This window comes from Scyliorhinus canicula, chromosome 9, assembly GCF_902713615.1.
Source record: "Scyliorhinus canicula chromosome 9, sScyCan1.1, whole genome shotgun sequence".
Classification (NCBI taxonomy): Eukaryota; Metazoa; Chordata; class Chondrichthyes; order Carcharhiniformes; family Scyliorhinidae; genus Scyliorhinus; species Scyliorhinus canicula.
In genome coordinates, this window is record NC_052154.1 from 95,343,542 (window position 1) to 95,370,031 (window position 26,490).

General features: G+C 47.1%; 3 protein-coding genes across 3 annotated transcripts in view; 1 reads left to right on the forward strand and 2 right to left on the reverse strand.

Moving 5' to 3' along the window:
- Positions 1 to 23,688, reverse strand: part of LOC119970915 (zinc finger protein 271-like) — a 128,786-nt gene extending 105,098 nt beyond the window's left edge. The window contains exons 1-3 of the mRNA XM_038806025.1: positions 23,658 to 23,688; positions 16,601 to 18,015; positions 7,723 to 7,861 (exon numbers count right to left, since the gene is read on the reverse strand). Of these exons, the coding sequence (XP_038661953.1) occupies positions 7,723 to 7,861; positions 16,601 to 17,551 (1,090 nt within the window). The 5' untranslated portion in view covers positions 17,552 to 18,015; positions 23,658 to 23,688. The remainder of the gene's footprint in view (positions 1 to 7,722; positions 7,862 to 16,600; positions 18,016 to 23,657) is intronic.
- LOC119971543 (zinc finger protein 271-like) overlaps positions 1 to 26,490 on the forward strand; it is a 146,200-nt gene that overhangs the window by 73,936 nt on the left and 45,774 nt on the right. The window lies entirely within an intron of this gene.
- On the reverse strand, positions 5,921 to 7,650 carry LOC119971550. Its single transcript, XM_038807224.1, has 2 exons — positions 7,623 to 7,650; positions 5,921 to 7,536 (listed from the first exon to the last, which is right to left on the reverse strand). Exons 1-2 carry the CDS (start codon positions 7,636 to 7,638, stop codon positions 6,779 to 6,781), a joined length of 774 nt encoding a protein of 257 aa, XP_038663152.1. The 5' UTR covers positions 7,639 to 7,650; the 3' UTR covers positions 5,921 to 6,778.

Genomic DNA, 26,490 nt, shown 5'->3' on the forward strand with positions numbered 1-26,490 from the left:
TTGTTCACAATTTACATAGATGATTTGGAGTTGGGGACCAAGGGCAATGTGTCCAAGTTTGCAGACGACACTCAAATGAGTAGTAAAGCAAAAAGTGCAGAGGATACTGGAAGTCTGCAGAGGGATTTGGATAGGTTAAGTGAATGGGTCGTGTCTGGCAGATGTAATACAACGTTGACAAATGTGAGGTTATCCATTTTGGTAGGAATAACAGCAAAAGGGATTATTATTTAAATGATAAAATATTAAACATGCTGCCATGCAGAGACCCCTGGGTGTGCCGGTGCGTGAGTCGCAAAAAGTTGGTTTTCAGGTGCAACAGGTGATTAAGGAGGCAAATAGAACATAGAACATTACAGCACAGTACAGGCCCTTCGGCCCTCTATGTTGCGCTGACCTGTGAAACCCCTCTAAAGCCCATCTACACTATTCCCTTATCGTCCATATGCATATTTGAATGCGTTTAGTGTTGGCGAGTCCACTACTGTTGCAGGCAGGGCATTCCACGCCCTTACTACTCTCTGAGTAAAGAACCTACCTCTGACATCTGTCCTATATCTATCTCCCCTCAATTTAAAGCTATGTCCCCTTATGCTAGACATCACCATCCGAGGAGAAAGGCTCTCAATGTCCATCCTATCTAATCCTCTGATAATCTTGTATGCCTCAATTAAGTCACCTCTTCACCTCTTAACCTTCTTCTCTCTAACGAAAACAGCCTCAAGTCCCTCAGCCTTTCGTCGTAACATCTTCCCTCCATACCAGGCAACATCCTGGTAAATCTCTTCCACATCCTTCCTATAATGTGGCGACCAGAACTGCACGCAATACTCCAAATGCGGCCGCACCAGAGTTTTGTACAACTGCAACATGCCCTCATGGCTCTGAAACTCAATTCCTCTTCCAATAAAAGCTAACACACCGCACGCCTTCTTAACAACCCTCTCAACCTGGGTGGCAACTTTCAGGGATCTATGGACATGGACATACTCTGCTCATCCACACGACCAAGAATCTTACCATTAGCCCAGTACTCTGTCTTCCTGTTATTTCTTCCAAAATGAATCACCTCACACTTTTCTGCATTAAACTCTATTTGCCACCTCTCAGCCCAGCTCTGCAGCTTATCTATGTCCCTCTGTAACTTGTAACATCCTTCCGCACTGTCCATAACCCAACCGACTTTAGTGTAATCTGCAAATTTACTCACCCATCCTTCTACGCCCTCCTCCAGGTCATTTATAAAAATGACAAACAGCAGTGGCCCCACAACAGATCGTTGTGGTACATCACTAGTAACTGAACTCCAGGCTGAACATTTCCCATCAACCACCACCCTTTGCCTTCTTCCAGCTACCCAATTTCTGATCCAAACTGCTAAATCACCCTGAATCCCATGCCTCCGTATTTTCTGCAATAGCCTACCGTGGCGAACCTTATCAAACGCTTTACTGTAATCCATATACACCACATCAACTGCTTTACCCTCATCCACCGGTTTGGTCACCTTCTCAAAGAACTCAATAAGGTTTGTGAGGCACGACCTACCCTTCACAAAACCGTGTTGACTATCTCTAATCAAATTATTCCTTTCCAGATGATTATACATCCTATCTCTTATAAACCTTTCCAAGACATTGCCCACAACCGAAGTAAGGCTCACTGGTCTATATTTACTGGGGTTGTCTCTACTCCCCTTCTTGAACAAGGGGACAACATTTGCTATCCTCCAGTCTTCTGGTACTGTTCTTGAAGACAAAGATGACTTAAAGATCATAGCCAAAGGCTCAGCAATCTCCTCCCTAGCTTCCCAGAGAATCCTAGGATAAATCGCATCCGGCCCAGGGACTTATCTATTTTCACACTTTCCACAATTGCTAATACCTCCTCCTTATGTACCTCAAGCCCTTCTAGTCTAGTAGCCTGTATCTCAGTATTCTCCTCGATAACATTGTCTTTTTCCTGTGTGAATACGGATGAAAAATACTCATTTAGCACCTCTCCTCTCTCCTCGGACTCCACGCACAACTTCCCACCAATGTCCTTGACTGGTCCTACTCTTACCCTAGTCATTCTTTTATTCCTGACATATCTATGGAAAGGTTTAGGGTTATCCTTGATCCTACCTGCCAAAGACTTCTCATGTCCTCTCCTGGCTCTTCTTAGCTCTCTCTTTAGGTCCTTCCTAGCTAACTTGTAACTCTCGAGCGCCCTAAATGAACCTTCACATCTCATCTTTACATAAGCCTCCTTCTTCCTCTTGACAAGTGTTTCAGCTGCTTTAGTAAACCATGGTTCCCTCGCTCGACCACTTCCTCCCTGCCTAACAGGTACATACTTATCAAGGACACGCAGTAGCTGTTCCTTGAACATGCTCCACATTTCCATTGTGCCCATCCCCTGCAGTTTTCCTCTCCAGCCGATGCTTCCTAAGTCTTGCCTCATCGCATCATAATTGCCTTTCCCCCAGATATGACTCTTGCCTTGCGGTATATACCTATCCCTTTCCATCACTAACGTAAACATAATTGAATTGTGGTCACTTTCACCAAAGTGCTCACCTACCTCCAAATCTGACACCTGTCCTGGTTCATTACCCAGTACCAAATCCAATACGGCCTCGCCTCTCGTTGGCCTATCTACATACTGCATCAGGAAACCCTCCGGATACACTGGATAAAAACGGACCCATCTAAAGTACTCGAACTATCGTGTTTCCAGTCAATATTTGGAAAGTTAAAATCCCCCATAACAACTACCCTGTTACTTTTGCTCCTATCCAAAATCATCTTTGCAATCCTTTCCTCTAATTTATTGCTAGAGGGATGGAGTTTAAGACTAGGGAGGTTATGCTGCAATTGTATAAGGTGTTAGTGAGGCCACACCTGGAGTATTGTGTTCAGCTTTGGTCTCCTTACCTGAGAAAGGACGTACTGGCACTGGAGGGTATGCAGAGGAGATTCACTAGGTTAATCGCAGAGCTGAAGAGGTTGGATTACGAGGAGAGGTTGGAACATAAGATGTTCCAACACCTGGGGCAGCAGGGTAGCATGGTGGTTAGCATAAATGCTTCTCAGCTCCAGGGTCCCAGGTTCGATTCCCGGCTGGGTCACTGTCTGTGTGGAGTCTGCACGTCCTCCCCCTGTGTGCGTGGGTTTCCTCCGGGTGCTCCGGTTTCCTCCCACAGTCCAAAGATGTGCGGGTTAGGTGGATTGGCCATGCTAAATTGCCCGTAGTGTCCTAATAAAAGTAAGGTTGGGGGGGGGGGGGGGGGGGTTGTTGGGTTGCGGGTGTGGGGTGGGTGCGTGGGTTTGAGTGGGGTGATCATGGCTCGGCGCAACATTGAGGGCCGAAGGGCCTGTTCTGTGCTGTACTGTTCTATGTTCTATGTGCAGATGTCCAAAGATGTGCAGGTTAGGTGGATTGGCCATGATAAATTGCCCTCAGGGTCCAAATTATCCCTCAGTGTTAGGTGGGGTTTCTGGGTTATGGGGATAGGGTGGAGGTACGGGCTTGGGTAGGGTGCTCTTTCCAAGAGCTAGTGCAGACTCGATGGGCCGAATGGCCTCCTTCTGCAGTGCAAATTCTATGAAATAAGAGGGTCAGGTGGCCTGGTAAAAAAGTTGAGAGTTTGTTGCTCACCCAAAGAATCTAAGTGCCGATGTGATGTTTTTGTAGGAGTCTCCCTTGTGGGTAAAAGATCAGACCAGATTACGGAAGGGTTGGTGAGCCACCTGTTTCATTCGGGCTTTGATAAAAGGGCCCAAGATGCGGTGATTTTAGTTAACAACCAATTTTAGTTTTTTTTCAGCCACCAAGACCGTGGTGGATGCCAACGGCAGATACATGATGGTTAGTGGGTGTTTGGTGGGTGCGTTGGTGATACTGGTAAATGTCTACGCAACAAATTGGGATGATGCAGCATTTGTTAGGTGGATGCTGGCTTCCATTCCTAATCTGGACACACACTGTATGGTTTCTGGAGGGGATTTCAACTGTGTAATGGATCCAAATCTGGATCAATCCAGGCCTAAGTTGTTGGTTGTCTCAGGGATGTACTGGTGCTTCTGGCCTTCCTGGGGCAAATGGGGGTTAGGCGGGGGGGGGGGGGGGGGGGGGGGGGGGGGGGAGACCTGTGGCTGCTTTTACACCCCAAGGGTGAAGGAATTTTCATTCTTCTCCCATGTACACAAGGTTTATTCCAGGATTGACTTCTTCCTGCTCGTAGATCCCTTCTCCCTTGGATGAGGAGGGCGGAGTACTTGGCCCTCATTTTGTGAAATTATTCAAGGAAGTTATGGATGGCTTCAGAATAAACAAATTGAACCCAAATACATGATCACGAGGGGCATTAGAAAGGTGGCATCAAACTTTAAACACCATGTTGAGGGACGATAGTCAGGATTTTTCAAAGGATTGGGATAAAGAAAATTCATTTGTACTATTTGTAATTAGGTCTGCACTTAATCAACTAAGATCAGTCCATTCAAATTGATTCTTTGTTGCATGTTAAGACAACCACTTAAATTGATCAGAGAAATTGGTGAGTCAGTGTTTGGAGACTACGTCGGAATGTGTGCCAAATGTTAGGGCAAGATTAACTAGGGCTGGTGAGGTGGCTCGAAAGTATTTAAAATTGTCACTACATGTGATTGAAAAAGAGGCGGAGAAGAAAGCAAATAAAGCAAAAGCAAGAACCAGCAGACGAGATTTATTTAGATTTCCAGAAGGCCTTTAACAAGGTGCCGCAGAGGAGACTGTTAAATAAGTTAAGAGCCTGTGGTGTTAATGGTAAGATCCTGGCATGGATAGAGGATTGGTTGACTGACAGAAGGCAGTCTTTTTCAGGATGGCAACCGGTGACTCGTGGTGTGCCTCAGGGGTCTGTGCTGAGACCACAACTTTTCACAATATACATTAATGATCTGGAGGAAGGTACTGAAGGCACTGTTGCTAAGTTTGCAGATGATACAAAGATCTGTAGAGGGGCAGGTAGTATTGAGGAAGCAAGGGGGCTGCAGAAGGACTTGGACAGGCTGGGAGAGTGGGCAAAGAAGTGGCAGATGGATTACAATGTGGAAAAGTGTGAGGTTATGGAATTTGGAAGGAGAAATGGAGGCATAGACTATTTTCTAATGGGGAAATACTTACAAAATCAGAAACACAAAGGAACTTAAGAGGCCTAGTTCAAGATTCTCTTAAGGTTAACGTGGAGGTTCAGTCGGCAGTTAAGAAGGCAAATGCAATGTTATTATTCATATCGAGAGGGCTAGAATACAAGAGCAGGGATGTACTTCTGAGGCTGTATAAGGCTCTGGTCAGACCCCATTTGGGGTATTGTGAGCAGTTTTGGACCCCATATCTAAGGAAGGATGTGCTGGCCTTGGAAAAGGTCGAGAGGAGGTTCACAAGAATGATCCCTGGAATAAGAACTTGTCGTATGAGGTACGGTTGAGGACACTGGGTCTGTACTTGCTGGAGTTTAGAAGGATGAGGGGGGAATCTTATTGAAACGTACAAGATAATGCAAGGCCTGGATAAGAGTGGATGTGGAGAGGATGTTTCCACTTATACGAAAAACTAGAAGCAGAGGATACCATCTCAGACTAAAGGGACGATCCTTTAAAACAGAGATGAGGAGGAATTTCTTCAGCCAGAGGGTGGTGAATCTGTGGAACTCTTTGCTGCAGAAGGCTGCGGAGGCCAAATCACTGAGTGTCTTTAAATTAGAGATAGATAGGTTCTTGATCGATAAGGGGATCATGGGTTGTGGGGAGAAGACAGGAGAATGGGGATGAGAAAAATATCAGCCATGATTGAATGGCGGAGCTGACTCGATGGGCTGAGTGGCCGAATTCCGCCCCGATGTTTTATGATCTAATTGACAAAATGAAAGGCAATGATTTGCAACACTCCAGAGTTAAAGGCAGGCAGTTTAACAGCTCCTTTGATAGTTCATCCTGTTACATCTGACAATTGTGTTTGACAGTTTCATGAGCTCTCAGTTCCAATGAGTTTATGCACCTATCATGCACATTCATTTCTACTTTCAGCCATCTCAAAGGGCAGCTCACCTTTCACAAAGATGGCTGGGGATCACATCCTCCACAAAATTGGACCCTATCTCTCCAAACAAATTCTTGGAGTTCAGACCAGCTCCTGCTGGCGCTGGGTTTCCAACACCTCTCACCCAAAACCACACGAGTGGAGGCAGTTACCAATTTCTCTGGACCCCTTCCTCTGCGAATTGGGAAAATCCTGACCTGGACAATTCCTGATCACATGAAAATAGGAGGTACTGTGATGGGAGAGGCAGGGGGGCCGGGGTTGGGAGGACTCACGGTTTTGGGCTTTTTCTGCTGTAATAATAATAATCTTTATTGTCACAAGTAGGCTTACATTAACAGTGCAATGAAGTTACTGTGAAAAGCCCCTAGTCGCCAAACTCCGGCGCCTGTTCAGATACAAAGAGGGAGAATTCAGAATGTCCAAATTACCTAACAAGCACTTCTTTTGTGACTTGTGGGAGGAAACCGTAGCACCCGGAGGAAACCCACGCAGACACGGGGGGAATGTGCAGACTCCGCACAGTGACCCAAGGTGGGATCGAACCCTTGTCCCCAGTGCTGTGTAGAAACAATGCTCATCACTGTACTACTGAGCCGCCCATTGTCTTCAGAACGGAGAGGCTCTCTGTCATGGCAAAACTCCAAACAGAAAAATGTATCATAGGAGGGGGAGATAAGAGGTCGAGGAGGCAGTGTTGGAGGGAGTGACCCTAATTCCTTCTGTGTCTCCCTTGTCCCTGTGACATGACCTCTCCTGTGTCAGAGCCGTGTCCAGCAGCAGATGTCTCTGCACTGGGCTGCTGCTGGAGAGAAGGTACAGGTGCTACAATCTGAGACAGAATCTGCCTCATTTCATTCAGAGTTTCATTGCTTCTTTGCAGAAGCTGACAAAGAACCTCATTCTGCTGCTGAAAAATCTCATTGTTTCTTTTTAGATGCTGCTGAAGAATCTCATTGTTTCTTTCCAGATTCTGACTGACATCCGTCTTAAATTCAGTCAAAGTTTGATGAAGCATGGTAGAAGTGGCCTGATAACTCTCTGTACTTTGAACCTGTTCCTGATGGAAGTCCTCAAGGGGTTTCTGATCATATTTACTTTCTTCACCAGCAGCATGGGCCTGATGTTGTCCGTGTGATCGTGGAGACTGCGGAGCTTCTGCTCCCAAAGCCGCAGGTTCCTCACCCCCAGAAAGATCTGAACTCCCTCCCCCCACTACAGCAGCCAGAGCATCACAGACCTCCTCCTTCACACTGGTCACAATATTTAACTTGAACTCACCAACACTACCCTCAAAATCAGACACCTTACCCTCCTGACACTCCTCTCCCTCCTCCACTGCAGCTGCCATGCCACATTGCTGTGAGGTATTAACCTCTGTCCCTTCCTCATCAGCCCTTTCAGGAATCTCGGACCCTGCTGCCAGCCCTCCTCCATCACCTTCTGATGTGTCCATGGACACCTGTGTATCTGTCAGGGGAAGAAAATCACAATGATTATCTTTTGTCACATAAATTAACCTCCCAATGGTTCAAACACTCAGCTGCTGACATCACCTTCACTCATCCCCATATCTGATCCGCCATTGGTGACCCAGCCAGGAATCGAACCTGGGACCCTGGAGCTGTGAAGCATTTATGCTAACCACCATGCTACCCTGCTGCCCAGACTCTATCGTGGAGTTAGAGAGGTCAAACAGCTTCCTGGTGAACTCCTCCTGTTCCTTCAGCTCCTTGATGTACGGAACCCACCCTCCAGTCAACGAGCGCTCCTGGGCATTATGGACCAGCTTTACCTGAAGAAAGAAATGAAAATGAAAAATAAATCAGGGTCCAGACTTTGTTGTGTTGATTGTGACACATTTTCTGAGTGTTGGAGACAGTTTTCAGCCTGGACCCAGGGGGTTTCTGATTAGAGCTCAATCTCATGACAAAGTCAGAGCCATCTCCAAGGCAACTGCATTTAAAACATCTCATTAAATTTGAAAATAAACAATGTGATCTTTCCATATTTTCGACTCAAAAGCTCAGATTTTAAATTTAAAAAATTAACATATATATAAATTATATATTCAGATATTGCCTCTTGTCCATCACAGGGAAACTTGTGCATAAGCAACAGCTTCTATACATATTGATCTCTTCTTTTGGTGACGTTTGACGATCTGGTCAGAGGTTAAATTGATCGTCTTAAAACAATTGGACTGAGTAGTGAGAGAGGTTGGAGAGTCACTGCTGAGACAGACGGTGCTGAGACAGACGGTGCTGAGACAGACGGTGCTGAGACAGACGGTGCTGAGACAGACGGTGCTGAGACAGACGGTGCTGAGACAGACAATGCTGAGACAGACGGTGCTGAGACAGACGGTGCTGAGGCAGACGGTGCTGAGACAGACAATGCTGAGACAGACGGTGCTGAGACAGACGGTGCTGAGGCAGACGGTGCTGAGACAGAAGGTGCTGAGACAGACGGTGCTGAGACAGACAATGCTGAGACAGACGGTGCTGAGACAGACGGTGCTGAGGCAGACGGTGCTGAGACAGACGGTGCTGAGACAGACGGTGCTGGGACAGACAATGCTGAGACAGACGGTGCTGAGACAGACGGTGCTGAGGCAGACGGTGCTGAGACAGACGGTGCTGAGACAGACGGTGCTAAGACAGACGGTGCTGAGGCAGACGGTGCAGAGACAGACGGTGCAGAGGCAGACGGTGCAGAGACAGACGGTGCAGAGACAGACGGTGCAGAGACAGGCAGTGCTGAGACAGACGGTGCTGAGACAGACGGTGCTGAGGCAGACGGTGCTGAGACAGGCGGCGCAGAGACAGACGGTGCTGAGACAGACGGTGCAGAGACAGACGGTGCAGAGACAGACAGGGCAGAGACAGACGGTGCAGAGACAGACGGTGCAGAGACAGACGGTGCAGAGACAGACGGTGCAGAGACAGACAGGGCAGAGACAGACGGTGCAGAGACAGACGGTGCAGAGACAGACGGTGCAGAGACAGACGGTGCTGAGACAGACAGTGCTGAGGCAGACAGTGCAGAGACAGACGGTGCTGAGGCAGACGGTGCTGAGGCAGACAGTGCTGAGGCAGACAGTGCTGAGACAGAAAGTGCTGAGTTTTCAGTAGTTGGGAAGTTAGTTCAGTGGGAATGGAGGCTAGGGCAGTTGAATGTTCCTTCTGCAGAATGTGGGAGGAAAGGGTCACCTCTAGTGTCCCTGCTGACTACATCTGCGGGAAGTGCACCCAACTCCAGCTCCTCAAGAGCCGTGTTAGGGACCTGGAGCTGGATGAACTTCGGATCATTCGGGAGGCGGAGGGGGTTATTGAGAGGAGTTATAGGGAGGTAGTCACACCTCAGGTATAAGAAGAAGGTAGATGGGTTACCATCAGGGGAGGGAGAGGGAACCGGCAGATAGTGCAGGGATCCCCTGTGGTCGTTCCCCTCTATAACAAGTATACCGTTTTGGATACTGTTGCGGGGGACGACTTACCAGGGGTAAGCAATGGGGCACAGGTCTCTGGCACAGAGTCTGTCCCTGTTGCTCAGAAGGGAAGGGAGGAGAGGAACAGAGCACTTGTCATTGGGGACTCCATAGTTAGAGGAACAGACAGGAGGTTCTGTGGGAACGAAGGAGACTCACGGTTGGTGTGTTGCCTCCCAGGTGCCAGGGTTCGTGATGTCTCTGATCGTGTTTTTGGGATCCTTAAGGGGGAGGGGGAGCAGCCCCAAGTCGTGGTCCACATAGGTACCAACGACATAGGTAGGAAGAGAGATGGGGATTTGAGACAGAAATTCAGGGAGCTAGGGTGGAAGCTGAGAGCTAGAACAAACAGAGTTGTTATCTCTGGGTTGTTACCCGTGCCACGTGCTAGCGAAGTGAGAAATAAGGAGAGTGAGGAGGTGAACACGTGGCTACAGGGATGGTGCAGGAGGGAGGGTTTTGGTTTCCTGGATAATTGGGGCTCATTCTGGGGTAGGTGGGACCTCTACAAACAGGATGGTCTTCACCTGAACCAGAGGGGTACCAATATCCTGGGGGGGAGATTTGCTAGTGCTCTTTGGGGGGGTTTAAACTAATTCAGCAGGGGGATGGGAACCTAAATTGTAGTCCCAGTGTACAGGATGTTGAGAGTAGTGAGGTCAGGGATAGGGTTAAAAGTTCGAAAGAGGGCACTGGCAAGCAAGACGCTGGTTTGAAGTGTGTCTACTTCAACGCCAGGAGCATCCGGAATAAGGTGGGTTAGCTTGCAGCATGGGTTGGTACCTTGGATCTCGATGTTGTGGCGATTTCGGAGACATGGGTAGAGCAGGGACAGGAATGGTTGTTACAGGTTCCAGGATTTAGATGTTTCTGTAAGAACAGAGAAGATGGTAAGAGGGGGGGGGGGTGTGGCATTGTTAATCAAGGAAAGTATTACGGCGGTAGAAAAGACGTTTGAGGACTCGTGTACTGAGGTAGTATGGGCCGAGGTTAGGAACAGGAGAGGAGAGGTCACCCTGCTGGGAGTTGTCTATAGACCTCCGAATAGTTCCAGAGATGTAGAGGAAAGGATTGCAAAGATGATTCTTGACAGGAGCGAGAGTAACAGGGTAGTTGTTAAGGGGGACTTTAACTTTCCAAATATTGACTGGAAATACTATAGTTCGAGTACGAAAGATGGGTCAGTTTTTGTGCAGTGTGTGCAGGAGGGTTTTCTGACACAGTATGTAGACAGGCCAACAAGGGGCGAGGCCACATTGGATTTGGTACTGGGTAATGAACCCGGCCAGGTGTTAGATTTAGATGTAGGTGAGCACTTTGATGATAGTGATCACAATTCGGTTATGTTTACTTTAGCAATGGGCAGGGATAGGTATGTACCGCAAGGCAAGAATTATAGCTGGGGGAAAGGCAATTATGATGCTATTCGGCAAGATTTAGGATGTATAGGATGGGGAAGGAAACTGCAGGGGATGGCTACAATCGAAATGTGGAGCTTTTTCAAGGAACAGCTACTGCGTGTCCTTGATAACTATGTACCTGTCAGGCAGGGAGGAAGTCAGGCAGGCAGGCAAGGGAACCGTGGTTTACTAAGGAAGTTGAAGCACTTGTCAAGAGGAAGAAGAAGGCTTATGTTAGGGTGAGACATGAAGGCTCAGTTAGGGCACTTGAGAGTTACATGTTAGCCAGGAAGGACCTAAAGGGAGAGTTAAGAAGAGCGAGGAGAGGACACGAAAAGTCGTTGGCAGATAGGATCAAGGAAAACCCTAAGGCTTTCTATAGGTATATCAGAAACAAAAGAATGACTAGAGTAAGATTAGGGCCAATCAAGGATAGTAGTGGAAAGTTGTGTGGAATCAGAGGAGATAGGGAAAGCGTTAATGGATATTTTTTGTCAGTGTTTACACTGGAGAAACACAATGTTGTCGAGGAGAATACTCAGGTTCAGGCGACCAGGCTAGATGGAATTGAGGTTCACAAGGAGGAGGTGTTAGCAATTTTGGGAAGTATAAAAAAATAGATAAGTCCCCTGGGCCAGATGGGATTTATCCTAGGATTCTCTGGGAAGCCAGGGAGGAGATTGCAGAGCTTTTGTCCTTGATCTTTGTGTCGTCTTTGTCGACAGGATTAGTGCCGGAAGACTGGAGGATAGCAAATGTTGTCCCCTTGTTCAAGAAGGGGAGTAGAGACAACCCTGGTAATTATAGACCTGTGAGCCTTACTTCGGTTGTGGGTAAAATGTTGGAAAAGGTTATAAGAGATAGGTTTTATAATCATCTTGAAAAGAACAAGTTGATTAGCGATATTCAACAGGATTTGTGCCTCACAAACCTTATTGAGTTTTTTGAGAAGGTGACCAAACAGGTGGATGAGGGTAAAGCGGTTGATGTGGTGTATATGGATTTCAGTAAGGCGTTTGATAAGGTTCCCCACGGTAGGCTATTGCAGAAAATAAGGAAGTATGGGATTGAAGGTGATTTAGCGGTTTGGATCAGTAATTGGCTAGCTGAAAGAAGACAGAGGGTGGTGGTTGATGGCAAATGTTCATCCTGGAGTTCAGTTACTAGTGGTGTACCGCAAGGATCTGTTTTGGGGCCACTGCTGTTTGTCATTTTTATAAATGACCTGGAAGAGGGTGTAGAAGGATGGGTTAGTAAATTTGCAGATGACACGAAGGTCGGTGGAGTTGTGGATAGTGCTGAAGGATGTTATAGGATACAGAGGGACATAGATAAGCTGCAGAGCTGGGCTGAGAGGTGGCAGATGGAGTTTAATGCGGAAAAGTGTGAGGTGGTTCACTTTGGAAGGAGTAACAGGAATGCAGAGTACTGGGCTAATGGCAAGATTCTTGGTAGTTTAGAATTTAGAACAGTACAGCCCAGAACAGGCCCTTCGGCCCTCGATGTTGTGCCGAGCAATGATCACCCTACTCAAACCCACGTATCCACCCTATACCCGTAACCCAACAACCCCCCCCCCCCTTAACCTTAATTTTTTTTTAGGACACTACGGGCAATTTAGCATGGCCAATCCACCTAACCCGCACATCTTTGGACTGTGGGAGAAAACCGGAGCACCCGGAGGAAACCCACGCACACACGGGGAGGACGTGCAGACTCCGCACATACAGTGACCCAGCCGGGAATCGAACCTGGGACCCTGGAGCTGTGAAGCATTTATGCTAACGACCATGCTACCGTGCTACGTAGTGTAGATGAACAGAGAGATCTCGTCATCCAGGTACATAAATCCCTGAAAGTTGCCAGCCAGGTTAATAGGGCTGTTAAGAAGGCCTATGGTGTGCTAGCCTTTATCAGTAGGGGTATTGAGTTTCGGAGCCACAAGGTCATGCTGCAGCTGTACATAACTCTGGTGCGGCCACTCCTGGAGTACTGCGTGCAGTTCTGGTCACCATATTATAGGAAGGATGTGGAAGCTTTGGAAAGGGTTCAGAGGAGATTTACTAGGATGTTGCCTGGTATGGAGGGAAGGTCTTATGAGGAAAGGCTCAGGGACTTGAGGTTGTTTTCGTTAGAGAGGAGAAGGCTGAGAGGTGACTTAATAGAGACATATAAGATAGTCAGAGGGTTAGATAGGGTGGACAGTGAGAGTCTCTTTCCTCGGATGGTGATGACCAACACGAGGCGACATAGCTTTAAATTGAGGGGTGGTAGATATAGGACAGATGTCAGAGGCAGTTTCTTTACTCAGAGAATAGTAGGGGTGTGGAACGCCCTGCCTGTAACAGTAGTTGACTCGCCAAATTTAAGGGCATTTAAGTGGTCACTGGATAGACATATGGATGAAAATGGAATAGTGTAGGTCAGATAGGCTTCAGATGGTTTCACAGGTCGGCGCAACATCGAGAGCCGAAGGGCCCGTACTGCGCTGTAATGTTCTATGAATACAGTATCTTCAGAATACTTTCCTTTTGGCAGGGGCAGTAAACAGTGCTTGCCCTCTTTCCCAGCTGCCCTATGCATTAGCTATTGAGCCCCTCTCGATAGCGTTGAGGTCATCCAATGGGTACAAGTGCATCAGCCGGGACGGAGTAGAGCACTGGCTACATCACTCTATTCAGGGGATTTACTTATGTATATTACAGGCCTGGCCCCCTCAGTAGACAATATAATGAAAACACTTGGAACATTTTATACCTTCTCAGTTTAAAAATTAAATGTGAGCAAAAGTGAGTGAGTTCCATTGAATCCACCAGTTCATTGACGTTTTCTGTCTCGGCCTTTTATTTGTGATACCAGGGGGTCTGCTTAGCCCATAACTGGACATTACTTCACAAGTAAGGGGATCAGGGGTTGTGGGGAGAAGGCAGGAGAATAGGGATGAGAAAAATATCAGCCATGATTGAATGGCGGAGCAAACTCGATGGACGGAGTGGCCAAATTCTGCTCCTATGTCTTACGGTCTAACTATTCAAGCTTCATGGGTAATGTTACAAGTGGAGTTGCAGAGGTGGAGTCATCTTCCTTTATCTTTTGCAGGTCAGATCCTGTACATCCTGTATTAAGATGAATGTGCTTCCAAAATTTCTATTTTTTTTCCATTTATCCTCATTTATTTGCCCAAACATTTTTTATTATGGTTAACAAATTGATTTTGGCTTTTATCTTGGTGGGCAAGTGTCCCAGAATCCGTCGCACTCTGCTTCAGAGAGACAAAGGATCGGGAGGTTTGGCCTCCCAAACAGAAAATCCTGCAATGGCTTCGTGACCCAGGCCCAATATGGGGCAAAATGGAGGCTCGGTCTTCCACCACCACCTCCTCTCTTTGCACCATAATTACTGCATATGCTGCCCTTCTCCCCTGTAGGATTCTCCTCGCGTACTGGGGTGGTCTCCTCCCTCTGGATTTGGAAACAGTTTCGGCAGCATTTCAACCCTCTCTTTCTCGGTCTTTCTTGGTCCCGATTTGCAATAATAACCTTGTTTTGTCTTGAAGCTTGAACCCATCGTTCAAGCCTTTGGGAGCAGAGGGTATCATGCATTTCGGGGACTTGTTTCTGGAAGGGAGATTTTCCAGCGTTGAGAAGTTCACGGGCAAATTTTGTTTATCTGGCTCCAACCTTTTTCCTTTTCTGCAAATTCAAGATTTCTCACGTAAGTTTTTTTCTTCCTTCCCCTTGACCACACCCTTCTCTTTGTTGGAGTGGGTCCTCTCTTTGGCACCACAGAACAGATTGTATAGCCTTAATCTTTCTTCGGATTCTACCTCTTTGGATGTAGTAATGGAGAAATAGGTAAAGGGGCAAGACTCTGTACTGACTGATGAGGTTTGGAGGGAAGCCCTCTACGAAGTGAATTCCACTTCATCTTGGCCAGATTGAGTTTGATTCAGTTCAAAGTACTACACAGAGCACATTTCACTAAGGCGAGGATGACTAAGCTCTTTCGAGGTGTGGAGAGCAAGTGTGATCGCTGTTCACTTACACCAGCTAACCGCACTGAACGTGTTTTGGTCTTGTCCTAAACTTATTCGGTTCTAGGTTTCTGTTTTTGATACAATATCCAAAATTCTATAAGTGGCCCACTGATAGTAATATTTGGGGTCTCTGACTCACGGATATTCCATTTGGGGGTGGGGGCGAACGTTCTCACCTTTGACTCTTTTGATAGCCATGAGGCGAATATTGCTTAGTGGAGATTTCCCAGATCTCCTAAAGCCTGGTTGGATGATTCCTATAGTTGGAGAAAATTAAATAGATCATCAAGAGCTTGGTGAAAAGGGCCTACCTGAGGTGGCGGTTATTTATCTCATTCACTGGAGCTGGACACAGTCGATTGTTAAGTGAATTAGTTTATAACTGGGATAGTTTGACTGTAATAACTATAAAGATCACTGTATATATATGCACGCAAGCGCAGTGGCTCCCTTCTCCGCGCAGGCCCCGACGCAACATGGCGTAGGGCTACAGGGGCCGGCGCAGAACAAAACAGGCCCTCTGCCCTAGAGGCCGGCCCGCCGATCGGTAGGCCCTGATCACGGGCCAGGCCACAGCGGAGGCCTTACCCACCCCCCCAGGGTCGGACCCCCTTCCTTCCCACCAGGCCACCCCCAGATGCATCCGTGCCGCGGTCCCACCAGGTAAGAGCAGGTGTGAACGGCGCCGGCAGGATTCGACTTGTTTTTCGTGGCCGCTTGGCCCATGCCGGGCCGTGAATCGCCAGGGGAGCCCCGTAGAGCCTGTGGCCTGGCCCGCGATCAGGGCCTACTGGCCTCTCGGGCTGGGGGTCTCATTTTTTCCGGGCCGGCCCCTCTAGTCCTACGCATGTTATGTCGGGGCCGGAGTGGAGAAGGGAGCCACTGCGCATGCGCGCATTGGTGCCGGTCCCACTGCGCTTCGGACAACCGCGTCGGCCGCAAATGCCGCTGATTCTCCACTCTCCGGAGAATCGCCATCGGGGCGGCGTGGTGCCATTCGTGCCCGTCCCGGCGATTCTCCGGCCTGACCCCGGGGTGAGAGAATCCCGCCCCTATTTTTTTAGAATCTCAGAAATGCAGTAGGCCATTTGGCCCATCGATTCTGCACTGACCCTCCGAAAGAGCACTAGGCCCAATCCCTCTTCCTATCCCTGTAACCCCATCAAGGGACAATTTAGCATATCCAATCCACCTAACTTGCACATCTTTGGGCTGTGGAAGGAAACCGGAGCATCCAGAGGAAACCCACGCAGACATGGGGAGAAAGTACAAACTCCACACAGGCAGTCGCCCATGGTCGGAATCGAAGCCAGGTCCCTGGCGCTGTGAGGCAGCAGTGCTAACCACTGTGCCTCCTTGCCACCCTTGGATATCACTTTTCTGAATTTTTACTTATGTATTCTGTAGATTTGTCTGTTGATATTGTCATTATTGTTCATTGTTGAAAATTTATAAATATCTTTATACATGTGAATGGTTTGTCTCCTGTGTGCATGTGTTGCTGTTTGCAGAGGGAAGGTGACTGAGGGACTGATGTCACATACTGCACATGTGAATATGTCGGTATGCGCAAGAAGGCAATGAGTCCAAGAATAATTTGTCACATACCTTGCATGGGGAGGGTTTGTCTCCTGTGTGAAGACGTTTGTGTTTATGGAGGTACGATAACCATGAGAATGATTTGTCACATATCTTGCACGTGAAGGGTTTCTCCCCTGTGTGAATGCGTTGGTGTTTACGGAGGGTCGATAACTGTGAGAATGATTTGTCACACTCCTTGCATGTGAATGGTTTCTCCCCAGTGTGAATCCTTTGGTGTGATAAAAGGTTGTCTTTTCGGTTGAAAGTCATCTTACAAACATCACATCTGAATGGTTTCTCCCCCGTGTGGACACGTTGGTGGTTGTGGAGGTTTGATAACTGCAAGAAAGATTTGTCACACACCTTGCACGTGAATGGTTTCTCCCCAGTGTGAATCCTTTGGTGTGATAAAAGATTGTCTTTTCGGTTGAAAGTCATCTTACAAACATCACACCTGAACGGTTTCTCCCCTGTGTGAATACGTTGGTGTTTACTGAGGCTTGCTAACAGTGTGAATGATTTGTCACACACCTCACATGTGAAGGGTCTTTCCCCTGTGTGAATCCTCTGGTGCGATAGAAGGTTGTAATTTTCATAGAAAGTCATGTTACAAACATTACACCTGAAGGGTTTCTCCCCTTTGTGAAGACGTTTGTGTTTACTGAGGCTTGATGACAGCGTGAACGATTTGTCACACACCACACACGTGAAGGGTTTCTCGCCTGTGTGAATACGTTGATGTTGACGGAGGTTTGATGATTGTGAGAATGATTTGTCACACACCTCACATGTGAATGGTTTCTCCCCAGTGTGAATGCGTTGGTGTTGACGGAGTGTCGATAATTGGGAGAAGGACTTCTCACAAACATCACACGTAAATGGTTTCTCCCCGGTGTGAATCAACTGGTGCCACAGGAGCTTAGTAGAACTCACAAAACCTTTATCACAAACATCACACCTGAATCGTTTCCCTTCCATGTGGTAACAGTAGTTGTGACAAATACAGCTTAGAAGATTTCATAAACCTGTGGCGTCCCAGACACACACCTAACACTGGAACAGCCTCTCGCCTTTAGGAATGAGTCAGTGGTTCATGAGGCTCGATGAATGATTGAAGCTCTCACCACACTTGGGACCCACTCACACATCTTCCCAGCTTCACCTTCACCAATCACCCACAGTCAAACCTCCGGGAAGACTGGTGCTGATGGGACATTCCACACTATTAACCAGTTTCAGATCTGATGAGATGTCAAAGTCCCCCTGACCCAACCAATTTCCAGATGATGAAAATCCACTGCCCAACCTTCTCCTGTTGAGTAATGTTGTGAAGGGACTGGATGTCTACCCACAGTGGTGCAGTTATTCCTTGGGTGATGGTCAGGTTCTATCTGCGGAATCTATCCTCTCTGTATTCTCTGGTGTAATACGGTGCAATCCTTCTGTAAAACAGGAAAAGGAAACATCATTTCCTCCAACTCCTTCTCCTCCTTTGCTGAAGGCACTGACTCTTCAGTAAGGCACTGTTCCACAGTCTGCACTGCCAGATGGGATATATCCAAGGATTCTTTGGGAGGCAAAGGATGAGATTGCAGAGCCTTTGGCTTTGATCTTTGGGTCCTCACTGTCCACAGGGATAGTGCCAGAAGTCTGGAGAGTGGCGAATGTTGTTCCTCTGTTCAAGAAAGGGAATAGGAATGACTCTGGTAATTATAGGCCAGTTAGTCCTACTTCGGTGGTCAGTAAGTTAATGGAAAAGGTCCTGAAGGATAGGATTTATGACCATTTGGAAAGATGCAGCTTAATCCGGATGGTCAACAAGGACTCGTGAAGGGTAAGTCTTGCCTCACAAATTTGATTGAGTTCTTTGAGGAGGTAACTAAGTGTGTAGATGAAGGTAGAGCAGTTGATGTTGTATACATGAATTTTAGAAAGGCGTTTGATAAGGTTCCCCATGGTCGGCTCATGAAGAAAGTAAGGTGTGGGATAGAGGGAAATTTGGCCAATTGGATAAGTAACTGACTATCACATAGAAGACAGGGGGTGGTGGTGGATGGAAAATTTTCAGACTGGAGACCAGTTACCAGCGGTGTACCACAGGGATCAGTGCTGGGTCCTCTCCTCTGCTATTTGTGATTTTTATCAATGACTTGGAGGAGGGGGCTGAAGGGTGGGTCAGTAAATTTGCCGATGACACCAAGATTGGTGGAGTAGTGGATGAGGTGGAGGGCTGATGTAGGCTGCAAAGAGACATTGATAGGATGCAGAGCTGGGCCGAAAAATGGCAGATGGAGGTTAACCCTGATAAGTGTGAGGTGATTCATTTTGGGAGAAAAAATTTGAATGCGGATTACAGGGTCAACGGCAGGGTTCTGAGGAATGTGGAGGAACAGAGAGATCTTGAGGTTCATGTCCACAGATTTCTGAAGGTTGCCACTCAAGTGGATAGAGCCGTGAAGAAGGCCTATAGTGTGTTAGCGTTTATTAACAGGGGGCTTGAGTTTAAGAGCCGCGGGGTTATGCTGCAACTATACATGACCCTGGTGAGACCACATTTTGGAGTATTGTGTGCAGTTCCGGTCACCTCATTATAGGAAGGATGTGGAAGCATTGGAAAGGGTGCAAAGGAGATTTACCAGGATGCTGCCTGGTTTGCAGGATAGATCTTATGAGGAAAGGTTGAGGGAGCTAGGGCTTTTCTCTTTGGAGCGGATGAGGATGAGAGGCGACTTAATAGAGGTTTATAAGATGGTGAGGGGGATAGATAGAGTGGGCGTTCAGAGACTATTTCCTCGGGTGGATGTAGCTGTTACAAGGGGACATAACTATAAGATTCAGGGTGGGAGATATAGGAGGGATGTCCGAGGTAGGTTCTTTACTCAGAGAGTGGTTAGGGTGTGGAATGGACTGCCTGCTGTGATAGTGGAGTCGGACACTTTAGGAACTTTCAAGCGGTTATTGGATAGGCACATGGAGCACACCAGAATGACGGAGTGGGATAGCTTGATCTTGGTTTCAGACAATGCTCGGCAGAACATCGAGGGCCGAAGGGCCTGTTCTGTGCTGTACTGTTTTATGTTCTATTCCCCTGTGTGGGGAGCATGGCCGAGCAGTCCAAGGTGCTGGATTGGTGCAGAGTCGATGGGTTGAAGGGCCTCTTCTGCACTGTAGTATTCTGTGATTAAGTCTCTGTGGGGGCATGGGTTCCCACCACTACTCTGGTAAAATAGCCAAAGGCCTGAATTTCAGACTAACCGAACAAGTCTGGTGTTCTCCTGTAAAAGAACATTGGAAGATAATCGGCTACATTCAAGTGGATCGATTGCTGTGGATTGCCCAGATGAAGCCTGACTTTGTGGTGCCTAGATCATCTTATATGGGATAAGGTTACATGCAGATAATGCACCCGAGGATGAACCTCTGGGGGAGTGCCTGTTGGCCTGCACAGTTGCAACCGGCAACTCCATTGGGTGCTGCGACCCCCATCCCGAAACCTTGTTGGCTGAGGGTCAGAGAGACTTTTGGAAGGCTGCAAAGAGGGGTATCCAGACGCCCTCCCTGGCGAAGACTCGGCACAGGCAGCGAAGTAGACTCAACGACGAACCGCAGGACAGAAGAAAACAGCGTGCAAGACCCACCTTCACAGACGAAGGACCTGAGACGACCGAGACTCAAGAGGATCAACCCACAGCTCGATCCAGTTCATTGACACAGGTAGTATTGAGAGTCTGAGGCACAGTCTAATTGGGATAATTTGGGGCAACGTTTTTGAAAATAAACGTGGGTCAAATTGTTAATTTGTGTCAGTCCTTTGTTCGTCTCACAAATAAAGGCACCTAGGTAAAATGTTTGAATAATAAACTGGTCAAAGTGTCTGAATTTTACAGACAACAGTGGCATCCCTCTGGGCGATCTTTGATAAGAAGTGACCTAGTTGTTCCGAGTTCAAACCCTTGTATTCCCCAACATTCCTTGTATTCCCCAACAGCCAGACTGAGCCTGAATTAAGAAGGCAGTCGCCCACATGATGCACAGGTTTCAAGTGGGTGGATGAGAGTACAGGCATCCGATCAGTATATTGTGCCATTAACTAGGTGACTGGACTGGAACATGAGGTGAACAAACTACATAGTTACAACCAGGATATCAGGGCATTGGGTAAACTCGGTGGAGGGAATTTAGTGAAAGCCAGATCTCTACCCCGGTCAATTCCCACACATCCGTGATGAACCCGGGGGGGGGGGGGGGGGGGGGGAGAGATAAGAGAGAGAGAGAGAGAGAGAGAGAGAGAGAGAGAGAGAGAGAGAGAATAAGAAAATTACAAGAAACACTCAGTTGATATTTGAACACAAAATGGCCCAAATGAGTAGAATTGGGTAACATCCCAATATCGGATCTGGGATCCGAAGGAAAGATTTGTTGGGACCACGCACATAAACAGTAAGGCAATTATGATCGTTAGTTGTTTGGAGCAGCTCCATGAGAGAGTGGCAGAGAGTTTAAAATTGAAACAAGAAATTAGGTGACATAGGCACCAGATAGAGAAATTACAAAGTGAGTTTGAGAGGACAGAGCAAGCCAGCCTGCTGTTAATGAGTCAGTTTCAGGCTCAATGTGGAAAGGCGTACCACAAAGAGCACCACGCGATCCAGGATCAAGATACGATGCAATAAGTAGTAGAGGAACTTAAAAAAGGAGCAATGTTGCAACCTGCAGTAAAAGTCCTGCACCAGACAGGGAAAGAGAATAGAGCCTCCACCCACTAGTGCCTGTGTAAGATTGAAAAATTAAAATCTCAGTTATCCATAAAAAAAGGGAATTATGTGCGTCTTTACAATGGAATCAGGGGATAGTGATCCAGCAGCAAAGTGGGAAGAGATGGGAGGAGGAAGTCTGCAAATATACCAACCCTGATATTAGGCGAGGACCCCATGCCAAGTCCAGACAATGGAACAAATGGCACCCCCAGAAAATCTCCCCGCTTGAGGACTCTGGAACGTTTGAGGACTCTGGGTCTGTACTCGTTGGAGTTTAGAAGGATGAGACGGGATCTTATTGAAACGTACAAGATACTGTGAGGCCTGGATCGAGTGGATGTGGAGAGGTTGTTTCTAGAACTAGAAGCAGAGGACACCATCTCAGACTAAAGGGACGATCCTCTAAAACAGAGATGAGGAGGAATTTCTTCAGCGAGAGAGTGGTGAATCTGTGGAACTCTTTGCTGCAGAAGGCTGTGGAGGCCAATCCACTGAGTGTGTTTAAAACAGAGATAGATAGGTTCTTGATTAATAATGGGATCAGGGGTTATGGGGAGAAGGCAGGAGAATGGGGAAGAGAAAATATCAGCCATGATTAAATGGCAGAGCAGATTCGATACGCCAAGTGGCCTAATTCTGCTCCTATGACTTATGGTCTAATTCACTCACCACCAACCAGCGAGACAGCCAGAACGCTAATGTTACATACCTAACTCCATACACCGTAGTGTAACTCACAGACATCACTAAAACAATTGAGATGTTTGATCAGGGGATCCAAACGCCTTCTTCAAAAACACAAAGCAACAAAAGGTTTTACACAGATTAGATGATAGAGGAGATCAAATCGGTCCTCATGTGCTTAAGCCCAGTGATACGCTCCGTCTTGCCCAATTCTCAAAATGTCGCCGAGGGAACGAAGAAATGAAGGCAGCAATTTTGATTGCCATGGGTATGACAGAGACGACCCAGTGGATGGCCTGAATAAGTGGAGGCAAAAGGGGAATATCTAATGATATATGCCAGTCACCTGTAGACATAACCTATGGCAGTTTTTGGCCATTTGATTGATCCCAGTTGAACGAGCTCAACAGATCCACGTGTATCCGAATGCTCATCTCACATGCCACCGAAGGGGGTCAGAAGGCATGCGAGAATTTTGACACAGCCAACGACACACAGGAGGCATGGGCAATCCGGAGAATGACCCGCATCCCGGACGAAGTGGTAAATAAGACTAAACCCACGAAAGTGGGAAATGAACCCCATCTGATCCAACCCAACCCAGTGTGGTGGAGCAACGGGTGAACTTAAACAGGGAGGTGACTACAGAGGATACCCGCCCCCGCATGATCCTACCAACCCGAGAAGCAGAGATCAGTCCCAAGGGGACCTCAGGTATGCACCTCCACTGGGATGGTGTCACAGTTGCCACCAGATAGGACACGATGTTACAGAGAGTAGAGCACCACGCCAACAGCCACAAACACACCAGCGGTTTCCAGAACAAAAATTCCGATCCATACCACTGGAAGGGCCAAACAACTGGCCACAATACCCCCAGTGAAGGAAACCAACAATCCTGTATGGATTGTACCCCAGCTATACCCCAGCTAAACACAGAACTGAGGACATGACAGTGTCATGCCCCATCGACTTGGGTGTGTTACACCAAGTGGCATAGTGTAGGGAGACCTCCGGTACAAGGTGATGCAGGAGGCTATGTGGGACAGAGGAGGATCCCGAACTTCCCTCAATGCATCCCGCGACTTGGAAGAAGACCATATTAAGTGACTTTACAGAACACTTGCCAGATGGGTCCAAGGCAGACCAATCAGAATTCAGACATGGAGATGTGTGTGCAATGGCCCAGCCATCTTATTCAACTCCACGCCAATGCAGAACAAATACTGGGTTCCAATTTCCTGGACAAAAGTATCAAATCCAAGCCCAGGTTCCAAATCCAAAACCAGCCGAAGCCTTCAGGTAAAATCTTTAAAGAAGATTATAAAATACATTTGAATAAATGTGTCCCTGCCCCTCCCAGATAATTACACCTCACCTTCTCATATTCAGTAATGACCCATCAACAAAACTCAGACTGTAAATCAGAAGGGAAATGCTTCCACTAAACACCCTCAATATCCAACACAGCCAATCAGTCAGCTCAGCACAAAGCAGCGAGTAAACAGGTCTCTGAGCTGCATCTTCTCACACAGCATAAGGGGCATTTCCACACCTGATTGCCCACAGAATAGTCAGACTGCCTGAACATTAGTGTGGATATTGTGCAATGTAATTATTCTAAATTCTGCTCCTTCACTCACCATCTCCTGACTTGGTTTTGAGTCCCTACAGGATGTGAAGCAGCTGTGAAAGAGGAAGAGGAGAGAATGGGCAGAGTGGGTGGACTCTCTCTGATTGTCGTCTCTCACAGCCAATACAAATATTTCTGGAGTGACAGGAGTTTCCTGAAGCTTGGCAAACTGACCGGTGAAACAGAGGCGACTTTGATCAGCAGATCAGGTGGGGATTTAAACTTGTCATTGTCCCATCTGAATAAAACCTCACTTATTGCAGCTTCTGTCTCAGTTCCCCCGGTAAACATTTTGTGTTGTTCCTCGTGTCTTAATAAAGCTCGCAGTCTCAAATGTGGAGAAGATGCTTTATTGTGAGTTTGTTCATTCTTCAGAGCTCTACGTACGGCTACCTTCAGTGCTATCCTAGCTGCTGTGTGTCCAGCTATTAGCTCTGCCTGCTGTGTAGTGTTTTTCACTTCCTGTCCTGATCTATTTATATGGCTCTCCCGTGCTCCCTCTAGTGGTCGCTCAGTTGTGTTGCATCTGGTTAACTTGTGATCACCACATCCCCCTTTTTCTCTTAACATATTTTCTGAACATCGTTAAAGAAAATTGTACATCCTGTCCCAGTGTATTTATAGCTCTCCCACTCGTGTTTGCTCTGTTGTTTTGTATCTAGTCAATCTACGATCACCACATCCCCCTTTTTCTCATTACATAGTTTCTGTACATCATTAAAGAAAATTATACAAAACAGTAACTTATGATATGCGTATCTATACAAGTGATGATGCTATTGCCTTAGTTAACAAAGCCAATGTATTTATATGTCCAATCTTAATAAAAACATTTATGAGTCCAAACTTGATGAATTTGTTCAGAGCTTTTTTTCTTTTTGTTGTTGATGACGTGGTGATATTGATATTGCAAGTCCGCTGTGAATGTTGTTGGTGTTCCTTGTTATCTTAAGTACCCAATGCGTCATCCCGAGGTGTCTGCATGGTCACATCACTGATGTTGACTGGCATGGACTTTTTTTTTTCTGTGCTTGTGGTGTTGATTTATTGTCTCATCCGCCTTGGATGCTGGTGTGCTTGCTCGTTCTGGAGCAGACGTGTGTTTATGCGATTCGTCGTCATCCCATGACATGTTTGTAGTCTTGTCATCGTTTTGCCATGCGCTGTGGCATTGTCCGTCATGTGCCAAGTAGTGCCATTGTGTACAAGTCGTTGTTTCATTGCTGTTGTTTCTGTCGTTCTTGTTTTTGTTGTTTTCGTTGCCGTACTTGTCGCTGTTTTTGTCGTTTCCGTCTTTGGTGTTGGCACTGTCGTTGTTCCTGACTTTGTTGTTCTCGTTGCCGGTCTTGGTGCTGTTTTTGTCGTTTCTGTCTTTGGTGTTGTCGCTATCTTTGTTCCTGACTTTGTTGTGTTTGTTGCCATTCTTGTTGTTTCTGTCCCTGTCGTTGTCGCTATCTTTGTGCCTGACGTTGTTGTTTGTCTTGTTGCGCTTCATGTTGCTTTTATTCTTGCTGTTGTCGTTCTCGTTTCTGCTGTGCTTCTTGCTATTGTTGTTTGTCTTGTCGCGCTTCATGTTGCTTTTCTTCTTACTGTTGTCGTTCTCGTTTCTGCTGTGCTTCTTGCTATTGTTGTTGGTCTTGTCGCGCTTCATGTTGTTTTTGTTCTTGCTGTGTTTCTTTTGACTTTTGTTTTTCTTGTTATACTCTAGGAGTGTCCCGAGTGGATAATTTGAGTCATTGAGCATTCCGTCTCGCGAGTGGTGCGAATGATCTGATGTTGCATTGGTGCAGGTGACATCAATCAGTTGTGGAGAATTGGATTCCGCATCTTTGCTTTCTTGGTGCTCGTCTTCTCGCGAGTGGTGCGAATGATCTGATGTTGCATCGGTGCAGGTGACATCAATCAGTTGTGGAGAATTGGATTCCGCATCTTTGCTTTCTTGGTGCTCGTCTTCCGGAGTCAAAGTCTTCTTGATTACATTTGACGCGGTGTCTGTGGACTCTCGGCGCTCCTCTTCTGGAGTCCAAATCTGCATGATTTCAGTTGACGTGGTTTCTCTAGACTCTTGGTGCTCAGCTTCTGGAGTTAAAATCTTCATGATTTCTGTTGATGTTATCTCACTGGACTCCAGGTGCTCCTCTTCTGGAGTCAAAATTTGCATGGTTTCTTTTTGTTTGATGTCTCTGGACTCCAGGTGCTCCTCTTCTGGAGTCAGAATCTGCATGGTTTCTTTCGGCATTGTCTCTGTGGACTCCAGGTGCTCCTCTTCTGGAGTCAAAATCTGCATGTTTTCTTTCGGCATCGTCTCTCTGGATTGTTGGGTGGCCCGACTCTGTGCTTCTGTACAGACAAGCTGAGGACTGTCAGTCTCACTGTGATCCTGTACGTCGAGTGCGAGCACCTTGTCACTGTTTTCGCTCTGTGCTTCGGTACAGACAAGCTGAGAACTGTCAGTCTCACTGTGATCCTGTACGTCGAGTGCGAGCACCTTGTCACTGTTTTCGCTCTGTGCTTCGGTACAGACAAGCTGAGAACTGTCAGTCTCACTGTGATCCTGTACGTTGAGTGTGATCACCTTGTCACTGTCTTCGCATGCAGTGGGCAGAGGTGCATTGTCTTCTTCTTGTTCCTGTGAGCGTGTTGGACTTTCATAGTCCGCTCTTTCTTCTTGTTCCTGTGAGCGTGTTGGACTTTCATAGTCTGCTCTTTCTTCTTGTTCCTGTGAGCGTGTTGGACTTTCATAGTCTGCTTTTTCTTCTTGTTCCTGTGAGCGTGTTGGACTTTCATAGTCCGCTCTTTCTTCTTGTTCCTGTGAGCTTGGTAGACTTTCATAGTCTGCTTGC